The following is a 16,924-nucleotide window of genomic DNA, read 5'->3' as shown; positions in this document are numbered from 1 at the left end:
TACCGCCAGACTGCGCAGAAAAGCATCACTTCGAAGAGTCTTCCTCTGCAATTGGCTGGTTGTCCCCATGGCGTGTACGAAAACGCGTCATCACCTTGAACCGAGACTTCCCGTCCTCGGGACCACGCGCTTTCTCGCGCATGTACTCGCGCAACTCTCGAGAGCGCTCCTGGACGACGGAAGCTATCCTCGTCCTGTCCTGGACTGTCAAGCCCTCCTCGCTGACAGTCTCAACGCCATCTACGGCGGTAGCGGCTCTCGACTCGGCGATGATGGCTTGGATATCATCGACCGCACCGAACACGATCCGATCGATGTCTTCCGCATGCGAGCCTTGGAACTGCGCCACCATATCGACGAACGCGTCGGGGACGGGGCTAGAACCCGAGCGCGAAATGCGGCGGAGGAAAGCGACGGCTTCTGAGGGCGTCCTCGGCTTGGTCTCGGACCACGCGGTGTGAACATGGTCGTACTTCGACTTAGCTGCTCGCGCTTTGTCGACGACGACTTTCAACCCAGAGAAGTGATAGTAGACATATACTGGATGCCGTATGTCAGGCCCGTCTTCTCGCGAGTAGATGTTAATTCAAGTAGACTCACCACCAGTCAACACCGATGCCGCTCCCAACCCTGCTGCCGCTAAGTGCGATCCAACACTTCCTCTGAATGAAGACTCAGAACTACTGGTCTGGAGGCCACGAGTATACGTAGAGAGTTTGAGAGGAACGCGTCGACTAGAGACTAGGCTCTGGGTAGAACGGCGAGCTAGTGCCAGTCTGAAGAGTGCCATTTTGGGAGCTGCAAGGCTTGTTCCACGTATATTGTGGGCCTATATAGGCCAAAGCGGGCTGGAACATGGGAGAGGGAATGAGTAGCTTCTGCCGTCGAAGGACGTCAACATCAAGTTGCGCGCCGGGCGCCCAACAAGTTCACGCGTTGCACACGCTGAGCGCTGCTGCCTGAGGCCTACACCGATCTCATCTGACCAGCCATATTGCGAGAGGAATGCGTCGATGCGTGGATCACAGAAAAAAGTGCTGTGCCACTTCGCCTCCGCGTACCGCTGAAGTGCATGAGCTGTTCACCCTTGAGGTTGCCGACGTAACTCTAAGCGAGACCGTGGTGCTCCTTTGCGGCGCAAGAGGACGGCTACGGACATGTCTAGGAAATGGGCGGCGTCCAAGGCACTAGTACTTGTCGATACTTGGTCCTGTCGCCGATTTTGGTTTTACAGTTCAATTGTTCTTGGCCCTAGAATACAGCTCATAAATGATCCTCATTGAGGCTTGGAGCTTGCAATAGATGCTTGGTTTTCGCCAACGCACTGTCGCCACAAGTATTAGCCTACGAGCTTGACCTCAGCGAGGGGAAGATAGTGAGCTCGCTACACTACTAATAGATACGGAGATCCTTCACGCGTCTGGAGGGAGATCAGTACTGTACGTGACCTCTTTCCACTCCTCGAGTTCCCTCTTCTTCGCGTCGAGAATATCCGTTACAATATTGTAATAGTCGCTGCCGAGCCCGACTGCAAACGGGACCCGCTTCCCCGCCGCGATGCCTTCGCCGCGGACGACATCGAGCATAACCTCGACGCCCTTCTTCGGGTCGCCGGGCTGCTTGCCGTTGCGAGCTGCGAAGCGCCGCGGCCGTCAGCAGTCGCGCTTCGCGCACGTTCAGAGAACTCACCTGCTAAGCCAGGGAGAACCTTTTCATAGACCTCGCTGTAGTCCGCAATGCGCGCCTTCTCCGATCCTCTGTGATCGGTAGACAGGAACGTCGTGCGGAAGTACCCGAGCTCGAAACAGATGGAACGCAGGCCTAGCGGCTTAATCTCGTTGTCCAACGACTCCGCGAGAGCTTTGGGCACGAACATGAGCGGGCACTAAGGCCTTTAAGAAGCAGTACATACCACGGACAGCGTATTTTGTCGAAGCGTAAAGTCCGGCGGCGGGTGGCCCTCTGCATAGACAAGTCTCAGATGCATGACTACTGGGTGTCGGTTGGAGTGCTCATCGCCAGCCTCCAACAGAGCCTATCCAGACGATGGTACCAGAATTGCGTGCGCTCATGTAGGGAAGGAACGCGCGGCTGATGTTTATGAGTCCGAAGACATTTGTACTATGGGCGAGTGCGTAAGGTTTGTGTCCTCCTACGGCATAGACACAGGACATACTTGAACTGGGCCAACGTCTCCTCGGGACTACGGGTAAAACGAGACTCAGGTGAGGTCGTCAATAAATAGGTAACGGGTATACTCACGTCAGTTCCTCAAGTGCACCGGTCTCGATGTATGCTGCACCACATAAAGTGGGTGGCGGGTCTAAACAGCGCAGCTGAACCTATGCTCACCCGCATTGTTGACGACGACATCGACGTGTCCATGCATGGCGACGGCCTACTTTGCAACCTCATGCAGCTTCTCAGGTGGCGCGGTAACGTCCAGCTCGAGAATATCTGCGCCTTGCGCTTTGAGATCTGCAAGCTCGTCAAAAGAACGTGCACGCGAAGTGGCAATCACTTTGTCGCCGCGCCTGAGGGCAGCGAGGGTCAAGTCGCGTCCGAGACCGTACCTGGCGGCAATGTTAGAGTATGCTGCACACGAGGCTCGATGCAACTTACGAGGTGCCAGTAATGAGCCAGATGAGTTGCCTGGAGGCCTGCGATGGCCGATCAGCGCTTAGCAAATGCCCTTGCCGTACGCGCCATTTGAAATACGCGTCTCAGCATCGAGCTGGGGAAGGGTTTGATTGTGGTGTTGTCCTCCTACTATCGTACTCTTGCGCCAAATGCAATGGAACCGCGGCTCGTTCGACAACTCGGTTAGGAAGCATGGCGTCCTCGGCGCACTGTCTTTCGGCCCGCGTCTTCAGCTCTCCGCTTCACGTGCAATTGCTCGGCTGCAAGCAACGACTCGGAGTATTTCAGGATGCGCGCGGTAGTGGTCCCGCCCCAACGTGCTCAAACTACTCTTCTTCCTTCCCCACTATGTCCAACAACCAACGCCAGGTCGTCATTGTCACCGGTTGCTCGAAAGGCGGTATCGGGTTCGCTCTGTGAGTGGAATAGGTGCCATCAGAAAGAGATAGGCTCACAAGGAAAGCAGCTGCGAGGAGTACGCGCGTCGCGACTGCAAGGTGTATGCTACCGCTCGCAGACTCGAAGCCATAGAGGGCTTCAGCGAGCCAGGGATAGAAAAGCTCGCGCTCGACGTGACGAGCGACGAGAACGTCCAAAGCGTGGTCAAGACGATTATAGATAAGGAAGGCCGTATCGACATGGTTGTCAACAACGCAGGGGTCAACTGTCCGGGTATATTGAAAACTCGCATCCTACCTGCACTTGTTCTTACATGGGCGATTCACAGGCACTATCATCGATGTCCCTTTGGACACTGTACAACGCACCTTCGACGCTAATTTCCTTGCCGTTCTTCGGGTCTGCAAGGCCGTCTTCCCCCACATGGCTGCGCGCAGGTCTGGTACCATCGTGAACGTGGGTTCAATTGTCGGCGAGGTGTACGTCTTCCTTGCACTTGCGACCTTTGACAACCTTGATTTGAGAGCTTGCCTTTCGACAGTCCGACACCGTGGAACGGCATCTACGCCGCGAGCAAGGCGGCCTTACACCAGATTACACATGTGCTCTGGATGGAATGCAAGCCGTTCGACATCAACGTCGTGCTGCTCACGCCTGGCGCAGTGAAATCAAACATCGCGGACAAGGCTCTAACATCTGGTCTAAATATGCCGGATGACAGCTTATACAAGTCATACGAGCCGCAGATCGTCAGCCGTATCCTTACGAGTCAAGGACCGCAGTCGATGCCTACTGACGAGTTCGCAAGGCGGACTGCAGACGCCACTCTGGCTGCTAAGCCTCCGCGCTCCATCATGATTGGAGGTAATACTACCGTATGGAAGACATTCGCATGGTTTCCAAAAACTTGGGTCTTGAACCTTCTATGGAAGTGGTTCCTGAAGGTCCGCAAGTAGAGTATGTAGTTCACGATTCGGGCACACGAATTACTGCGCTTTGCGTTCAGCAAGGCGCCGAGTCTTGCTGCAACATTTTTGTCGCGCGCTCAACCCTAACGTAGGGGCACGACGACCTAGACTCTCTCTCTCGTTATATCTCCACAACGGCTGCGCTCTTCGACGAACGGCCTTCATTCTCAGTCTCCTCAAGTTTATTGTTTAATGCTCTAGTGCACCCAAAACAAGAGCTTTCTGGAGGAGTGATACCGGCATCCTTCGACATCCCAACTTGCTGCGTCGAACTTGCTCTCCTGCCTCCCTTCCCGCTCGTCGCCCTCATCCACATCAAATGATACTACTTGTCATATTACCTTATGTATACAACACTATAGCACATTCAGGCAACAACCAAGGCTGAAGACGACCTGCGCCTGACATGTGTTGAGACACCATGGTACATGTGTCGATGTTGGGACTTTCTGCTGGTGACACATCATTTCCAACAAGTACACTCACGACATGGATGTGATAGTAACCAGTAACCATCTAACGTCCGAAAACACAATATCATCACACTATCTAGACTGTAGGAGGACTGTCTGGGCGGGGAGGTAGTGTTGGGTTTCATGGGGCTTCAGGTGCGCTAGGAGCTCCTAAATTGTATTCTTGTACTTACCAGCCAATTCTAGTACTGGTGGTGCATCCCCTAGTGAATATTTGAGCACGAATGCCACGAAACTCCAGGTATGGACTTCCACCTTTGCTGCATGTCCTTCGAGCAAAGCTATGTATTGCCCTAATATATGTTAACCTAAGCACGTACTGTGGATATATGATCTGTCTCCTCTTTGTGTGCACGCATCTTCGACATTCACCATGTATGAAGGGTCAAGGCAGTCATGGCATGACTATTGCTGGTGTCCATGGTGGCGTAGCCTACGAAGCTTGCCCTTGGGCGGGCTTATAGGACATGTCTTAGCTAGGCTCAATGATACATAAAATAAATATGAGCACTGCTTGTCAAGTAACGTAGTTGTTGTGGATATACAACGAGAGAGAACCTGAGGTCGCCGTGCCCCTACGTTAGGGTTGAGCGCGCGACAAAAATGTTGCAGCAAGACTCGGCGCCTTGCTGAACGCAAAGCGCAGTAGGACGTCCTATACGGAGGCGCGCTTCATCACGAACATTCGAGCTTGCAACTAGACTAGTTCACTACATACCAACTACGACGATCTTTCACGCTCACCTCACTTTCTTCGTTGCGATGATATGCTTCCCCTCCCTAAATACTGCACCCCAACCGACGGCCCACGAGCTCACCACGTCCCGGAAGTCACGTCAATGACACGAGCTGTCCCGCGTGTTCCCCCTTCTCGCCATTGTGGCTCAGGGAGGCCTTATTGTCAACCATCCATGACGGTGGCGATGCTGTGAGCGAATAGGACCTGAAGCACATTTTCACAGGTCTTGGAGCGTGCTTACCCTCCACCTCCCGAGTGACACGTTCAGTGCTTGTCCGACAATAGGGCTACAACCAAGTCTACCTCCTCCACATCCTACTTCCGAGCTGATCTTCAGCTATTAGTCTCCATTCCTGGCTGCTGGCAGCAATCGACAACGACTTGCGCTCTTCTCCTCTCCGTAGTTGCAAGTATGAAGCTGAAGTCCTTGCACTCAAGTACGCACCGCCGGCACCGAAAATCTCCGACGTGGTATTCTCGGGAAAGTCTGTCTTTCTGTCTGTATATTGCTGAAGTACACCCAGAGTCCATATGTGTTGTGATCCGCAATTCCAAATGCACCATATCCCCTAACTCATGAAGACTTGTTCTGCTTGACCTCCTGCTTGCCCTCATCGGCAATCTTCTTCGCTTTCCCGGCCTTGTCCTTCAAGACCTTGAGTATGTCCTGATACGTCTCTTCAGCTAGGTGTTTCGCATCTTCGCTTTTGTCCTTGGTGAGCGCAATAAGCGATTGGATGTCGACCTCAGACAGGTTCTTTAGTGCCTAGCAAGCAATTGTAAGTCGAGAGTAATGTGCGGCCTGAGACATTTACGCACCTCCTCTCCGCCAGGCATGCTCTTGATCCAAGATTGTAGACCTTCCCAGCCTTTCGTCTGCGCCTCCTTCGCGCGACTTTGCACAAACTCTTTTAGTTCGTTCACCTTCTGCGGGTCTGCGCCGTCCTTGAGCACCTGGCGCACGCGGTCAAGTACGTCGCTCAGCGAGCCGAAGCTCGACCCGGCGGCGACGAACGCTGCCTTGTTCTGGTTGAGTAGATCCTTCAACTCGGGATTCTTCTCAGCCTCCTTCGCGACGTTGTTCCAGACCGTCTCCTTGAGCTGCTGCCCCTTCTGCTCGATAAGCTCGCGTACACGATTGACTGTTTCGGGCGTGTTCTTGCTGTTGCTCAAGATGTCTTGCACCTGCTTGACGGTGTCGCTTACGAGCTTCTTCGTCTCTGGCCCGCTGCGCTCGGCGAAGGCCTTCAGCTCCTGGTATGAGCCGCCGAGAGTGCTCGCAACTTGTGGATAGTTCTGCTCGAGCTTACCGAAGACGTCGCCGCCGACCTTCTTGCCAAGCTCGTTGAGCTCGGCCACGCGTTTGCTGATGATGCTCATGAGCTTGCCCGCAGTCGCAGCGTCCATACCCTGGAGGCCCTTGTCCTTCACCTCCTTAAGCACATTCGTCACGTCGTCGTACGTTGCCTGCAGGATCTTCTCGAACTCCTCGCCGTGCGTATCTCGGAGCTGGTCGATGTGGTCAAAGGTTTGGTCGACATAGGTCGACGCGCCAGGGATGACGCCTGCGTATGACTTGGCGACGTTGCGGAGGAAGCCGAGGACCTCGTTCGGGTTCTTCGGCGCCTTCTGCACTATCGAGTCCTTCGTGTCTTGGACGTACTGTTTAACTTGGTTGGCGGTCTGAACCGTCTGCTTAGTGCCGGAGAAGTGATACCAGGCGTAGCCTATCATGCTATGCATCAGCGGTCTTTTGGTGTACCTGGCTCCAGAGCAACTCACCTCCCAAAAGAACAGCTCCTCCACCTGTGAGACCAGCGAGCAAGTTCGAGGAGAAGCTACTGGGTGGAGGTGTCGACATGCTCGACTGGAATCGTTGGCATACCCGTGCACCTCCGACACGGCGGGCCGCGACTCGTGTGCCAGTTCTGGCGGTTACGACGGTGCGAGGGGCGAACATGATGGTACTCGTAGTAATTTGGCTGAATAATCGAGAAAAATGCGAGAGGAAAAGGTTGGACTGTGAACCGACCTTGTGAGATCTTTTAAGTATTCGGCGAGCGGAGACTTCATGGACGCGTCATGGCGCGGCTTGGCAGTACGTCATCGTCCCTCGCACCCGGCACACGCGATCGACGTCATCCCCGAAAACCGAAAAGGCGGGCTTCTTCTTTGTGGCGTCCCGCTTTTCCCGCCCCCGGCGCGCCCACGTGACAATCTCCCCCGCCGTCCTCGGCGAACTGGACGTGCCGCGCTATCAACTTTCTCGCCCGGAATTGATCGTTATTACTGCCTCCGACATATGCGCTGTATGCTCCTTTTCCTATGAATCAAAATCTCAAAAAAGAGGCCTCCAGCGACTTCTCTGATGATTGATACTAACTTCTGCCTGCACCTGAACCCGCCTTCTAATGGTCTCGGTGGGCCTCAAATCATCCTCATATGATTCCCCATAATCTTGGATGCCATCTGAAAGCGACGGCAGCAATTCCCTTCAGATAAGGCGTTACCCTGGAGAAGCCGCAACAACCGCCGCCTCGAGGCTGCCACGAGCAGGTCGCGTGTAAGGCGGTGCCAGGGTCGCCTTTATTCTGTTGACTATTAAGTCGCGCGATCCATATCACCTGTCTTAATCTGCCACCAGGACCTGCCGCACTTCGCAAATACGAAAGATCGACCTTTGCGGTGTCATGTATGCCGACGGAGAACCCTACCATTCCCCGGATGACAATGGACGCATTACCTTGGGGACTTCATCACAGACGGGCAGCTGGGATCGCCCTATAACGCCAGGAGGCGATGCCATCTCGGACGAGCTGGGCTTCGCCTCAAAGTGGAAACTGTCGAAGAAGAGCAAGAAAGGGGGCAAGGGGCCTTCTCGTCTTCGAGAGTCCGTTAACTCTGATCTAGATTCGCCCGCCACGGCATTCGCTGCAGCGGTCAACCAGACAACGGGCTTCTCACCGCTCAATCCGACAATGCCTCTTCAAGAGGACTTCAACGTCCTGTCTCCTCCGCCAAGCAAAACTGTCCTGGCGGTTCAGACACCCCCACAGCCCCGCCGTGAGTTCCTACGAGACCCGTCCCAGCCTCCGACACGTCGGCAGAGTCCTTCGCCCACAGAAAAGCCCCCTGTGCCCGAGCTGCCTCCCCCCACACCGCCTATCCCAGATACTCCAGTGCCCCCTCCCCGTCCGTCCTTCGAGTCCGTCCGCCCCACACTCTTCCGGAAGGCATTCTTCGACTCTATCGGCGGTGCAAAGTTTGACGACACGCAGATCTACCTGTGCTCTGCGCGTAGCAAAGCTGGCGTGGCACACAGGCCGAAAGCTGTCCATGCGAGGAGTGATTTCCTTCATGCAGCCTCTGTTATATTCACGGAAGGTGTGTAGCTTTACGCCTTTGCTTGGCAACCTGAGCTGATTGGGGCGCTTTAGATATCTACGGTCGGTGTATTATCGATGTCTCGTCTGTCCATGGAAAGAGGTCGGACAGAGTAGAGTACAGCTATGACTGCGATAGCGACCTGGAAGAGTGCGAAGAAGAGCCTGCCGAGAAGAAGACCTTCAGGCGTGCAAGTCCCGCTACGAGTACGAGACCTGCAACATTATCTAAGACAACAACGAGCAATGACGGTGAGTACAGCCCATTCGCACGAACAAATTCGATGTCTTACCAGTCTGCCTAGCAACTCCGAAGAGCGCTGCAAGTGCCACCCTGAGCGCGACCGACATCGACGTCGTATCGCTGGACGATTTCAACTCGGCTGCGAGTTTGAGCCTGAGCGAGGAGACAGAAGAGACGGCTGTGGGGAGCATTGAACGTGCTGCGCCTGCCAAGCCTATTCTGAGCTTGGAGACGAACGATTCCATCCTCAAATGGCGAGACGAACATCCGAAAGGGACGGCCATTCCCCTCGTGGTATGTTACCCTAATTTATCGCTCCGTATTACGCAGGACTTACGGCTCCCTGTTCAGATTGAGGACGCGAGTGCGAGCAAAACGCAGTCGTCTGTCGAGGAGACTATCGTCCTCGAGCGGAAGAATTTGCCTCAGGAGCGAACGTTATTCATACCTGAGAGCGCGTACCGAACGTAAGCCCCTGACATCAACAAATACAATAAAGCGTTAACCTTGCAATAGCTGGCAAGCCTTGTTGCTTTTCCTCTACAATGATTTCCTGGAATTTGCGCCCTTGAGGTCACAGGGAGGACGGCGCACGTCTTTCACCAATGGCGTCTCCTGCTCCCCCAAGTCGATGTATAGACTGGCCACCAAGGTCAGTGATGTAAACGCAGCAGTTCGAGCTGTGTACTGAAGCGGTATGTCAGCTCGGGCTCGAGAAACTGCGGGAACTGTCTTTCGGTGCCCTGGAAATGGCGCTGTCCAAAGAAAACGTCGTTGAAGAGCTCTTCTCGGACTTCACCTGGAGGTATGTTTGAAGATCGACTGGTGCCTATCAGGATAACTCATCGCTTGCATAGATACCCCGATGTGTTGCGGATGGAGACCGAGGTCTTCCACCGTTATGCCTCAGAGCCTTCTGTCCAGAGCGCTTTGCAGGAGAAGTTCCAGGACATCGCATACGGCCAGATGCCTCACTCTTCCGTCGTTCTTAGCTCTTTATTCCAGAGATTCATCCCTCCCTCCGCTATTGCACGAAAGTGAACGCGTGTGATGGTCTTGAACAACTTTCGTTGATTTCTTTGGGATTATTCTGCAGTAGTAGGGGTCGTGTACAGTAGTCGAGAAATAGAGCCTCTATTTATGTTTATCCAGGCATGCATTTCAAGAGGTCCTTTCTCTGTGAAAAAGTCAGTCAAGCTGTCAGAATGGCATGACAGGGAATACGCACAATCCATCCGGTTACGCATCCGGCTCCTCTTCACATACCACCCGCCGTGTCCTCCGCCGAACCTGCACGCCCTCCCCACTCTCCTCCGACCCCGAGTCCTCGCCTATCGTCGGGGACTTGTTTCCGAACGACTCCTCTGACGGATCCAGCTTCGACAGCGTCGTCAGCGGGCGTAGACGCGGCAGAGTGAGGTCCCGTCTGGACAGCGTCGGCGAAGGGGGCGCAGAGGGTGCGGGCGAAAACACCTCGATGCCCGCGAGGCGGAGGTTGCCCTCAGCAACAACGTTGTCATTCTCGCGCAGGAAGGGCGGCGTCGCGGATGGGCCGTCGCTCTGCGACTCCTTCATGGGCAGGTCGACCCGTGTCGCGGGGACGCCTGCGCCGCCGCTCGGCGCGGTCTCGTGCGGCGCGGCCCCGCTCGTCGAGGCCTTGGTGGCATCTATCACGCCGAGCGTGCGTGCTATCACATAGGAGGCGACGTCCTGTGCAACGTAGATTGAGAACTGGTCAGGGGGGACGTGCACAATGTAGGCTGTACCAGCATAGTCAAAATGACGAACGGCGCGATGACCAAGAAGGCCATGACGCGGAACGTCGACGCAGTGCGTTCGACCCATGAGCCGGACTTGTAGTTCCAGAGGTACTCGACATAGAGCCGCCAGACATAGAGTGGTGCGGAGAAGAGTGCGGTGGGAGACATGGTCAAGGATCCGCTCACGCTCCACCCCTGGGGCGGGAAATTTGTTTCTCACGCACGACGGCGAATCAGCATTGAGTACTAAGACCGGAGATAGACTGTCTATCCAGTTATTGTACAAGTACAGGTACACAATGCAAATAGTGGTTAGAATGAGCACGAACGTAGCAAGACGCGGTTCTAGATAATGAGATAACGACAGCAAAGAATGGAGCTTTGAAGATGCGAAGTGAAGCACAAACGTCCAACCGGCTACCAGGTATGTACGCAAGATAGAATCAGCAGCGAGTACAAGATAGAGAAGCAAAGTACACGACAGGTATAATCAAGGGTAGTATGTATTCGAAGGGAACACGGTACCATCGTGCCGAACCAGGATAATAGGCCTGCGCTTCATGTTGTTCGACTCCGGCGGGAGACAACCCAAGACCTCCGTGCACCGAACCTCGACGTACGGTGACGGGTCGGAGCCAAAGAACACGGTGACCGGGTCCGTCTTCGAGAAATTCTCTCCGTACACAGTGAGCATTTTCGACGCGTGCGGGTTCGGCTTCGCCATCATTGCTCGCGATTGCGGACATGGTTTCGGCGCCTCAGCAGCGCGATCAGGCGGGAGATACTTGACGACGTTGGGGAAGGGGGTGACGGGCTTCGACGGGATGGGGAAGGACCCAGTCTGCGGCGCGCTCTGGTTGTCGAAGAGAACAGGCGGCACATAAAAGTTGTATCGGACTTGATCTATGGGCCGACGTCAACGATGAGTCAAAACAAAAACAAGATCTTTACTGACCGACGCCGACGATCGTCCAGACACTTGTCTCGCCAATGTCCACCTGCCAGAGAGCACCAGAGGAAGCCGACGAGTCGCTGCTCGAGCCACGCCTGCTAGACGAGATTGAACCACCGGCAGATCCCGCAGACGTTGGACGCCGGCGACCCTTTTGAGAGGCAGGCTTGCTGAGACCACCGGCACTCGACGAGCCGCGCTTGCCCTTCTTCACCTTGCCGCCGTCACTCGAGGGAAACTCGGCGGGGACAGGCGAGTTAGGGGCGCTGCCGGAACCGCCATTGGCACCGAAGTATTCGCCGTGGCCGTTCGCCGACGTTGGGGTACCCGCAATCGGCGAGCCAGGCGCTGCAATAGGCGAGTCGGCCTCAACAGCATTGGTGATGCTCGAGTTCCACTGGCGGCCTTCGACGGGGCGGTAGGTGTTGACCTTCTCGCCCATACAAGACAGGAATGCGCCGCTGGCGCCCGGGGTGCCGGGCTCCGGCGCTCCCTTGCTGGGGTCGTAGACCTCAAACGCGATCTTGTGCAACTGCGAGACCGGGTCTCCGCAGACCTCGCCAAGGCAGCAATAGTGATCGGCAATGCCCTTGGCACCTTCTTGGAGACCTCCACCAACTACCGTGGTCTGGTGATCAACCTTACGAATGATGAGCACCGGGCTGACTACGCCCGAGGTCAGACACTGGAGGACCACCGTCTGATTATAATAGATCGGGATTTGGGACCCGTTGTTGGTGAAGGGAATGGCGTTAGGCGGAGGAGAAGGGAACTCCGGCTGAGGCGGCGGGGGTGGTGGCGTATCGATGCCACCAGCAGGTTTGTTCACGTCGACGATATACATGATGAATGGATCTAGTGCCAGACGTTAGGAGCTGACCCTGTGGCCGAAGCGGTGTTAGAGCTCACCCCAGCTAGCAGTCCGCGCAATGAACGACGGTGTCTGCGTACGAGCACGCTGGTCCAAGCCCATGAGAGGAGCACCATCGGAGCCCTTGAACGACGACCCCGAGCCAGAGACGCACAAATACTTGGTGGAGACGGTTTGTGATCGAAGACGATGGAACAGCGAAATCGTCGAGCCATGGTTAATGCACACTGCGGAAGCAAGACCGCATTATTAGCGCGAACTCAAACATGTACGGCATGTTTACTTACACTCGAGGTTCTTCGCACTTTGCCTCTTCTTGCTGGGCTTGCTAATGACCTTGATCGGACGACTGGGGAACGTGCCCATAACACGTTCAGGCTCGTCGTCGGCAGAAGGAGCCATAATCTTCACCAGTGCCTCGACCTTTTTCTTCTTCTCGTCGACATCGGAGATGAAGAGTTGCTTGCCGACGCAGCGCCCGATGTAAGTAGTACCTGTCGGCGGGTCAGAAACATCGAACGCTTTGCCCGTGGCACTCGTCCACTCGATAGAGCCCTCCTGCGGCGCAGGCTCTCCAGAGATGGAGATCACTACTCTAGGCGGGCAAAGTTTCGGCTCCTCGCCGCGGCGATGAACATCAGACCACCACGAGTTACCGATCATGAGGGCTGTTGGCGGAGGGCAAAGGAAGCTGGGGAGCAGGGAAGCGCAATTAGTGTCACGCGGGACTGCGGACTAATCTGCGTTACGTACCGCTTTTCTGTTCCATATGATTTCTGAGCAACTTTGGACGACATGACGATAACCGTGCGCTCGCCGAATGCCAGACGGTTGGGCGTCCTAATGTACTGATCCAGATACGGCCTAAAAAAAGGAAAGATCATGAGATACAGCTCCAGCTTCTAGCTGGAAAGGTGATGTACCGAATGAACGTTTGAAGGTCGCCAGAACCTTGTAGCCGGAGACGTGCCATGTCGTCGTTGACGCTGGCAGGCAGACGTAGCGGCGGATCGTAGACCGTTGGGCTCGGGCCCATGAAGTTCATGTCGTCGAATGACGGCAGGTGCGTCGCCTGTGGCGCTACGCCTCTGATCAGCTCAGGATTGTGACTTTGCGCCAGGTGAGACGTGGCAGTCAGGGAAGGCACGGTCGAGTTCTGGAAGCGCGATTCGCCTTGGACGCGTCCCAAACGGTCAGGGAACGGGGGAAGACCTGAAGGGGGGAAACCATTGATACCGAGACCATGGTTGACGCCCATTGAGCCGAAATCGTCGTTGAAGTCGTTCGAGTAGCTTGATGCACCACCGATGCGGCGGTCGAGCATGGGCTCGTGATAGCTGTGATGCGGCTGAAAATCTTTCGACTGTCCGTTCGAGAACGGGAAGCCAGACGAGTGTGGCAGGGCGCTCACATCATTGGGCGTGATGGGCGATGGTTTGCCGCTGCTGTATGACGAGGGGAGACTACCGATGAGGTCGTAGGGGTTCGAGTTGGACGAGTGGAAGGACTGCATGTTATCAGAGAAAGACGATTGTTGATACATGGGGTCGACGCCGAGGGAGTAGTTTGGGCCGAGGGAGGAGGAGGATGAAGCGTTGGTACGGTACCTCTGGGATGCGAGCGAGCCAGTGGAGGAGGTAGAGAAGATGTCATAGCTGCCATGGGCATCGATGTCGAGCGGGTCGTTCCTGTCGAGGGGATGACCGGAGACGGACATGTGCGAGCTCGAGTGGGCGGAGTTGATGTCGCCCCCCTGAAGGGAGCTGAAGGGCTGGTCGATGTCTGGCTGGCCAAACATGCCCTGGTGAGGGCCGTTGGGGGTGAAGTCGATGGACATGCTCCTGTGTCGCGCGCTGCGGGGGGCCGACTGTGGCTTGAGGATGTCTGTGGTAGCCGTTGTCAGCCCTGCGGAGGAGGAGACGCAGCTCGAGGAGGGCAGGGCAGGGGAGCGCTGCAGCAGCTCTTACGATCATTCTATACACTCACCAATTGATCGGCGTTCAGCGCCGGCGTTTGCCGACAGGGGCAGCCATGTCGAGTATCCAGGCGAGTTGACTGAAGATGCTTGCGCCATGACGGGGAGAGATGCCCAAATATTCCGATAACCTTCCTGGTATCAGTGCACCTGACAGCGTCGCGGAGTTAATCGTCTTCAGAGAAGGCCAGGCATCAGCGACCGCCAGAGTGTATCACTTCCAACCCCACCTGCTGCCTTTATACTGCTTGCGACCTCGACGTCAAGGGCCTAGGACCGCTCTGGACGGGCAACACAGTGAGCGACGCCGTATACAGATCGTTATCTCCGTGCCGCACGGCGGCTCACCTTCGCGATGCTGCAGAGCGCCGGCGAGAGACCTTGTTTCGACTAGTGTTTGTGATCTTGCCCGTCCTTGACCGTGCTACTAGGCGGAATGCCGTGGCCGTGGATAGCGAGGGTGTGGTGTCGATGCGCAGTCGCCTCAGACAGTACGCACGGCGTGTGTGTGTGTGTCGTCTCCTCTCATGCGCTCCCACCCTCTGCTTTATACGGACCCAGGGCTCGGGCAGTAGCCTTTCAAGGTAGGCGGTTTGGTCGCAGTTTCTCCAGTTCACACACCGCAAACTCTGAGGAGCAAACTCTGCTCCCATCAATCATTGTTCGACCGATTGCATCTCTACCCAACGCTCGGAACGCAGTATCTCACTCAGATCCAGGTCGTGAGGGAATCTTTCCCGACGCAGTTACGGCTTGCGCAGGAATACGCGTCAGCCTTCTTTGCTACCCGTCGTGGATCAACTTCCACGCTATCACCTGTCGCCTTTTCTCATTCGCTTTCCGTCCCGACTCTGGCAAGCACGTTACCGATTGGCCCACGCTTGAATGTGGTACGCTCTCAATACCAGTGCGTTGACGTTATCCCTGCCACGGAGCCTATGCCTGTGCATCGACACTTGCCATACCCTCCAGAGGACCCTCGTCTGCGCTTTCCATTGGAAACGTGCTGCTCATCAGTGATATGTGACAGCCGGTCCAACGAATCAAGCTTTCCTGTGACTGTCAAATATGGCCCTTGATACATTGGACTTGGAACGACGCCAACGGCTCGCCGACCGGCGCATCTGTCGCTTTGTCACGTTGATTGTCTTTGCTTGGGCCGAGTCACTGCCTTGTATGTTCGGAGTTGCCGTCCACCGTGCCTGCTTCGAGGCCTGAACATACCCCGCACTGACGATAGTATCATGCCGTCCTTCCCGTTCTCTACAGTGAGTTCTCCCGGACCACCAGTCTCCCCCATTGGATCACATGTTGTCACCGCCAGGCTTGTTTTCTATGCTTCTGCAAATTCATTTCTTTGAGGTACAATGCCGACCACAGCTACCGCCCTCGTGAAGGTTCTTGACGGAGTCTCCCGGTGCCTACTCACGAATTCGGGGCCTGTTGTCCACATGGCACACAAGGTCGGTCATTCGGCTTCCTACTTGCCGCGGAAGCTTTACTGCGGTGCAAGCCAGGACACGACAACCGCAATGCATAAACATTTGGGTCTCGTCTCCATCATGTTTTGACCCGCAGGTTATGAATTTCGGTGGCAGCTATGACGCTGTTCTGTCACGGTGTATCCTGTGCATGTCGAGCTGGTATGTGTTGGTCACCGAAGATTTATTCCCAGATCCACGCTGCAAGGCGTTGCGCTGGGGGTATCTCGCTGTCGTCAAGATCATCTATATCCCCTTCGAGGCAGAAATTCCCTACCCCGCAGTATTCAAGCTCGACAGTACACGCTTCGAGGTGGGAAGTCGACTACACGCCTGGAACTCGTCGTATGGTTGTCGACTTCTAGTCTGTCCTTCCGGATTGACGAGATATCGTGTCGATACAGTTCGGCTGTCCAATCAATTAGCGGAGCGCACTTGCACTCGGGTCAGGGAACCACGGAAGGCCGAAAGTATTGGTCGCTGACGATTCCATTTCAATCTGTCAACCGCGAGCTCGACGCGTTTCGTCGCAGAATGCTGTATCGAAGGCTCTACCATCCTCTACTTCGCTACTGGAGGGATTTGAACGGCTGCCCTGAGTGGAGTGCATCCTAGGAGGTTATCGCTCTTCGGCCAACACTCCGTCTTACGTATGTGCGAACTCTGTCGCGCCGCTGCGTGCCCGGTGCGTTCCTTGAAGGTCTATCATGGGCCTGCATTAATGACGCCTCCGATGCAGGCCCGCTGGGATGGTAGATATGTCGAAAGCAGATTCTGGCTCGGTTGTCCCCGCGACCCAGCAGACTGGTAAGGACGCCAAGAAAAATCAGGTCCTCGAAGCCTCGCGCTCGCCAGGCACCCTCCTTCCGCGCTCGATCCTAATCGCGGCAGGGTACGGTGAACATCGATGTTTCCCGCGCACCTGCAATGCTTGCTCTATAGCCGGTACGGACCTGTACGGCAAGAAGACCCGGGCACCGCCGTCGCTGTCGAGGCCGGCACGCGTTGAGAACAGGCCATGTCAGCTTTGTTGCAACTC

At 55.6% G+C, this 16,924-nt stretch overlaps 6 protein-coding genes across 6 annotated transcripts; 3 read left to right on the top strand and 3 right to left on the bottom strand.

The window, feature by feature from the left end:
* Positions 1 to 1,259: 1,259 nt before the first annotated feature.
* On the bottom strand, positions 1,260 to 2,730 carry PHACADRAFT_210230 (uncharacterized protein; the record flags this gene model as incomplete). Its single annotated transcript, XM_007397060.1, has 6 exons — positions 1,260 to 1,633; positions 1,690 to 1,860; positions 1,913 to 1,962; positions 2,403 to 2,573; positions 2,623 to 2,660; positions 2,719 to 2,730. 6 exons carry the CDS (start codon positions 2,728 to 2,730, stop codon positions 1,413 to 1,415), a joined length of 663 nt encoding a protein of 220 aa, XP_007397122.1. The 3' UTR covers positions 1,260 to 1,412.
* A 258-nt stretch (positions 2,731 to 2,988) lies between these two features.
* Positions 2,989 to 3,995, top strand: PHACADRAFT_97197 (uncharacterized protein; the record flags this gene model as incomplete). The annotated part of the gene is made up of 4 exons (XM_007397059.1): positions 2,989 to 3,056; positions 3,107 to 3,312; positions 3,368 to 3,518; positions 3,581 to 3,995. 4 exons carry the CDS (start codon positions 2,989 to 2,991, stop codon positions 3,993 to 3,995), a joined length of 840 nt encoding a protein of 279 aa, XP_007397121.1.
* Positions 3,996 to 5,695: 1,700 nt separating this feature from the next.
* PHACADRAFT_258266 (uncharacterized protein) lies at positions 5,696 to 7,223 on the bottom strand. Its single transcript, XM_007397058.1, has 3 exons — positions 7,002 to 7,223; positions 6,039 to 6,946; positions 5,696 to 5,985 (listed from the first exon to the last, which is right to left on the bottom strand). The coding sequence occupies exons 1-3, from the start codon at positions 7,177 to 7,179 to the stop codon at positions 5,794 to 5,796; spliced, it is 1,278 nt and encodes a 425-aa protein (XP_007397120.1). The 5' UTR covers positions 7,180 to 7,223; the 3' UTR covers positions 5,696 to 5,793.
* A 636-nt stretch (positions 7,224 to 7,859) lies between these two features.
* Positions 7,860 to 10,571, top strand: PHACADRAFT_185353 (uncharacterized protein). The gene is made up of 7 exons (XM_007397057.1): positions 7,860 to 8,603; positions 8,657 to 8,854; positions 8,908 to 9,140; positions 9,177 to 9,313; positions 9,363 to 9,498; positions 9,551 to 9,651; positions 9,704 to 10,571. The coding sequence occupies exons 1-7, from the start codon at positions 7,910 to 7,912 to the stop codon at positions 9,885 to 9,887; spliced, it is 1,683 nt and encodes a 560-aa protein (XP_007397119.1). The 5' UTR covers positions 7,860 to 7,909; the 3' UTR covers positions 9,888 to 10,571.
* A 250-nt stretch (positions 10,572 to 10,821) lies between these two features.
* On the bottom strand, positions 10,822 to 14,906 carry PHACADRAFT_258264 (uncharacterized protein). The gene is made up of 9 exons (XM_007397056.1): positions 14,753 to 14,906; positions 14,635 to 14,685; positions 14,416 to 14,579; positions 13,353 to 14,313; positions 13,183 to 13,293; positions 12,717 to 13,120; positions 12,468 to 12,656; positions 11,562 to 12,413; positions 10,822 to 11,509 (listed from the first exon to the last, which is right to left on the bottom strand). The coding sequence occupies exons 3-9, from the start codon at positions 14,501 to 14,503 to the stop codon at positions 11,097 to 11,099; spliced, it is 3,018 nt and encodes a 1,005-aa protein (XP_007397118.1). The 5' UTR covers positions 14,504 to 14,579; positions 14,635 to 14,685; positions 14,753 to 14,906; the 3' UTR covers positions 10,822 to 11,096.
* A 1,737-nt stretch (positions 14,907 to 16,643) lies between these two features.
* On the top strand, positions 16,644 to 16,894 carry PHACADRAFT_196853 (uncharacterized protein; the record flags this gene model as incomplete). Its single annotated transcript, XM_007397055.1, has 2 exons — positions 16,644 to 16,777; positions 16,828 to 16,894. The coding sequence occupies 2 exons, from the start codon at positions 16,644 to 16,646 to the stop codon at positions 16,892 to 16,894; spliced, it is 201 nt and encodes a 66-aa protein (XP_007397117.1).
* Between the last annotated feature and the right edge of the window lie 30 nt (positions 16,895 to 16,924).

Source organism: Phanerochaete carnosa, assembly GCF_000300595.1.
Source record: "Phanerochaete carnosa HHB-10118-sp unplaced genomic scaffold PHACAscaffold_6, whole genome shotgun sequence".
NCBI classification, from domain to species: domain Eukaryota; kingdom Fungi; phylum Basidiomycota; class Agaricomycetes; order Polyporales; family Phanerochaetaceae; genus Phanerochaete; species Phanerochaete carnosa.
The sequence above is the reverse complement of the archived record's forward strand: the minus strand, read 5'-3'. Positions and strand labels throughout refer to the sequence as shown.

Excerpts from the sequence above, each read along its gene's own strand:
- PHACADRAFT_258266 (XM_007397058.1), bottom strand. The coding sequence starts at position 7,179 with ATGTTCGCCCCTCGCACCGTCGTAACCGCCAGAACTGGCACACGAGTC. Across the intron at positions 6,947-7,001 it reads AGGAGCTGTTCTTTTGGGAG|GCTACGCCTGGTATCACTTC; the intron begins GTGAGTTGCTCT and ends ATAGCATGATAG. Across the intron at positions 5,986-6,038 it reads GCATGCCTGGCGGAGAGGAG|GCACTAAAGAACCTGTCTGA; the intron begins GTGCGTAAATGT and ends ATTGCTTGCTAG.
- PHACADRAFT_258264 (XM_007397056.1), bottom strand. The coding sequence starts at position 14,503 with ATGGCGCAAGCATCTTCAGTCAACTCGCCTGGATACTCGACATGGCTG. Across the intron at positions 14,314-14,415 it reads CGCTGAACGCCGATCAATTG|ACATCCTCAAGCCACAGTCG; the intron begins GTGAGTGTATAG and ends CGGCTACCACAG. Across the intron at positions 13,121-13,182 it reads TCATATGGAACAGAAAAGCG|CTTCCTTTGCCCTCCGCCAA; the intron begins GTACGTAACGCA and ends CCTGCTCCCCAG.
- PHACADRAFT_185353 (XM_007397057.1), top strand. The coding sequence starts at position 7,910 with ATGTATGCCGACGGAGAACCCTACCATTCCCCGGATGACAATGGACGC. Across the intron at positions 8,855-8,907 it reads GACAACAACGAGCAATGACG|CAACTCCGAAGAGCGCTGCA; the intron begins GTGAGTACAGCC and ends CAGTCTGCCTAG. Across the intron at positions 9,499-9,550 it reads TGTATAGACTGGCCACCAAG|CTCGGGCTCGAGAAACTGCG; the intron begins GTCAGTGATGTA and ends GCGGTATGTCAG.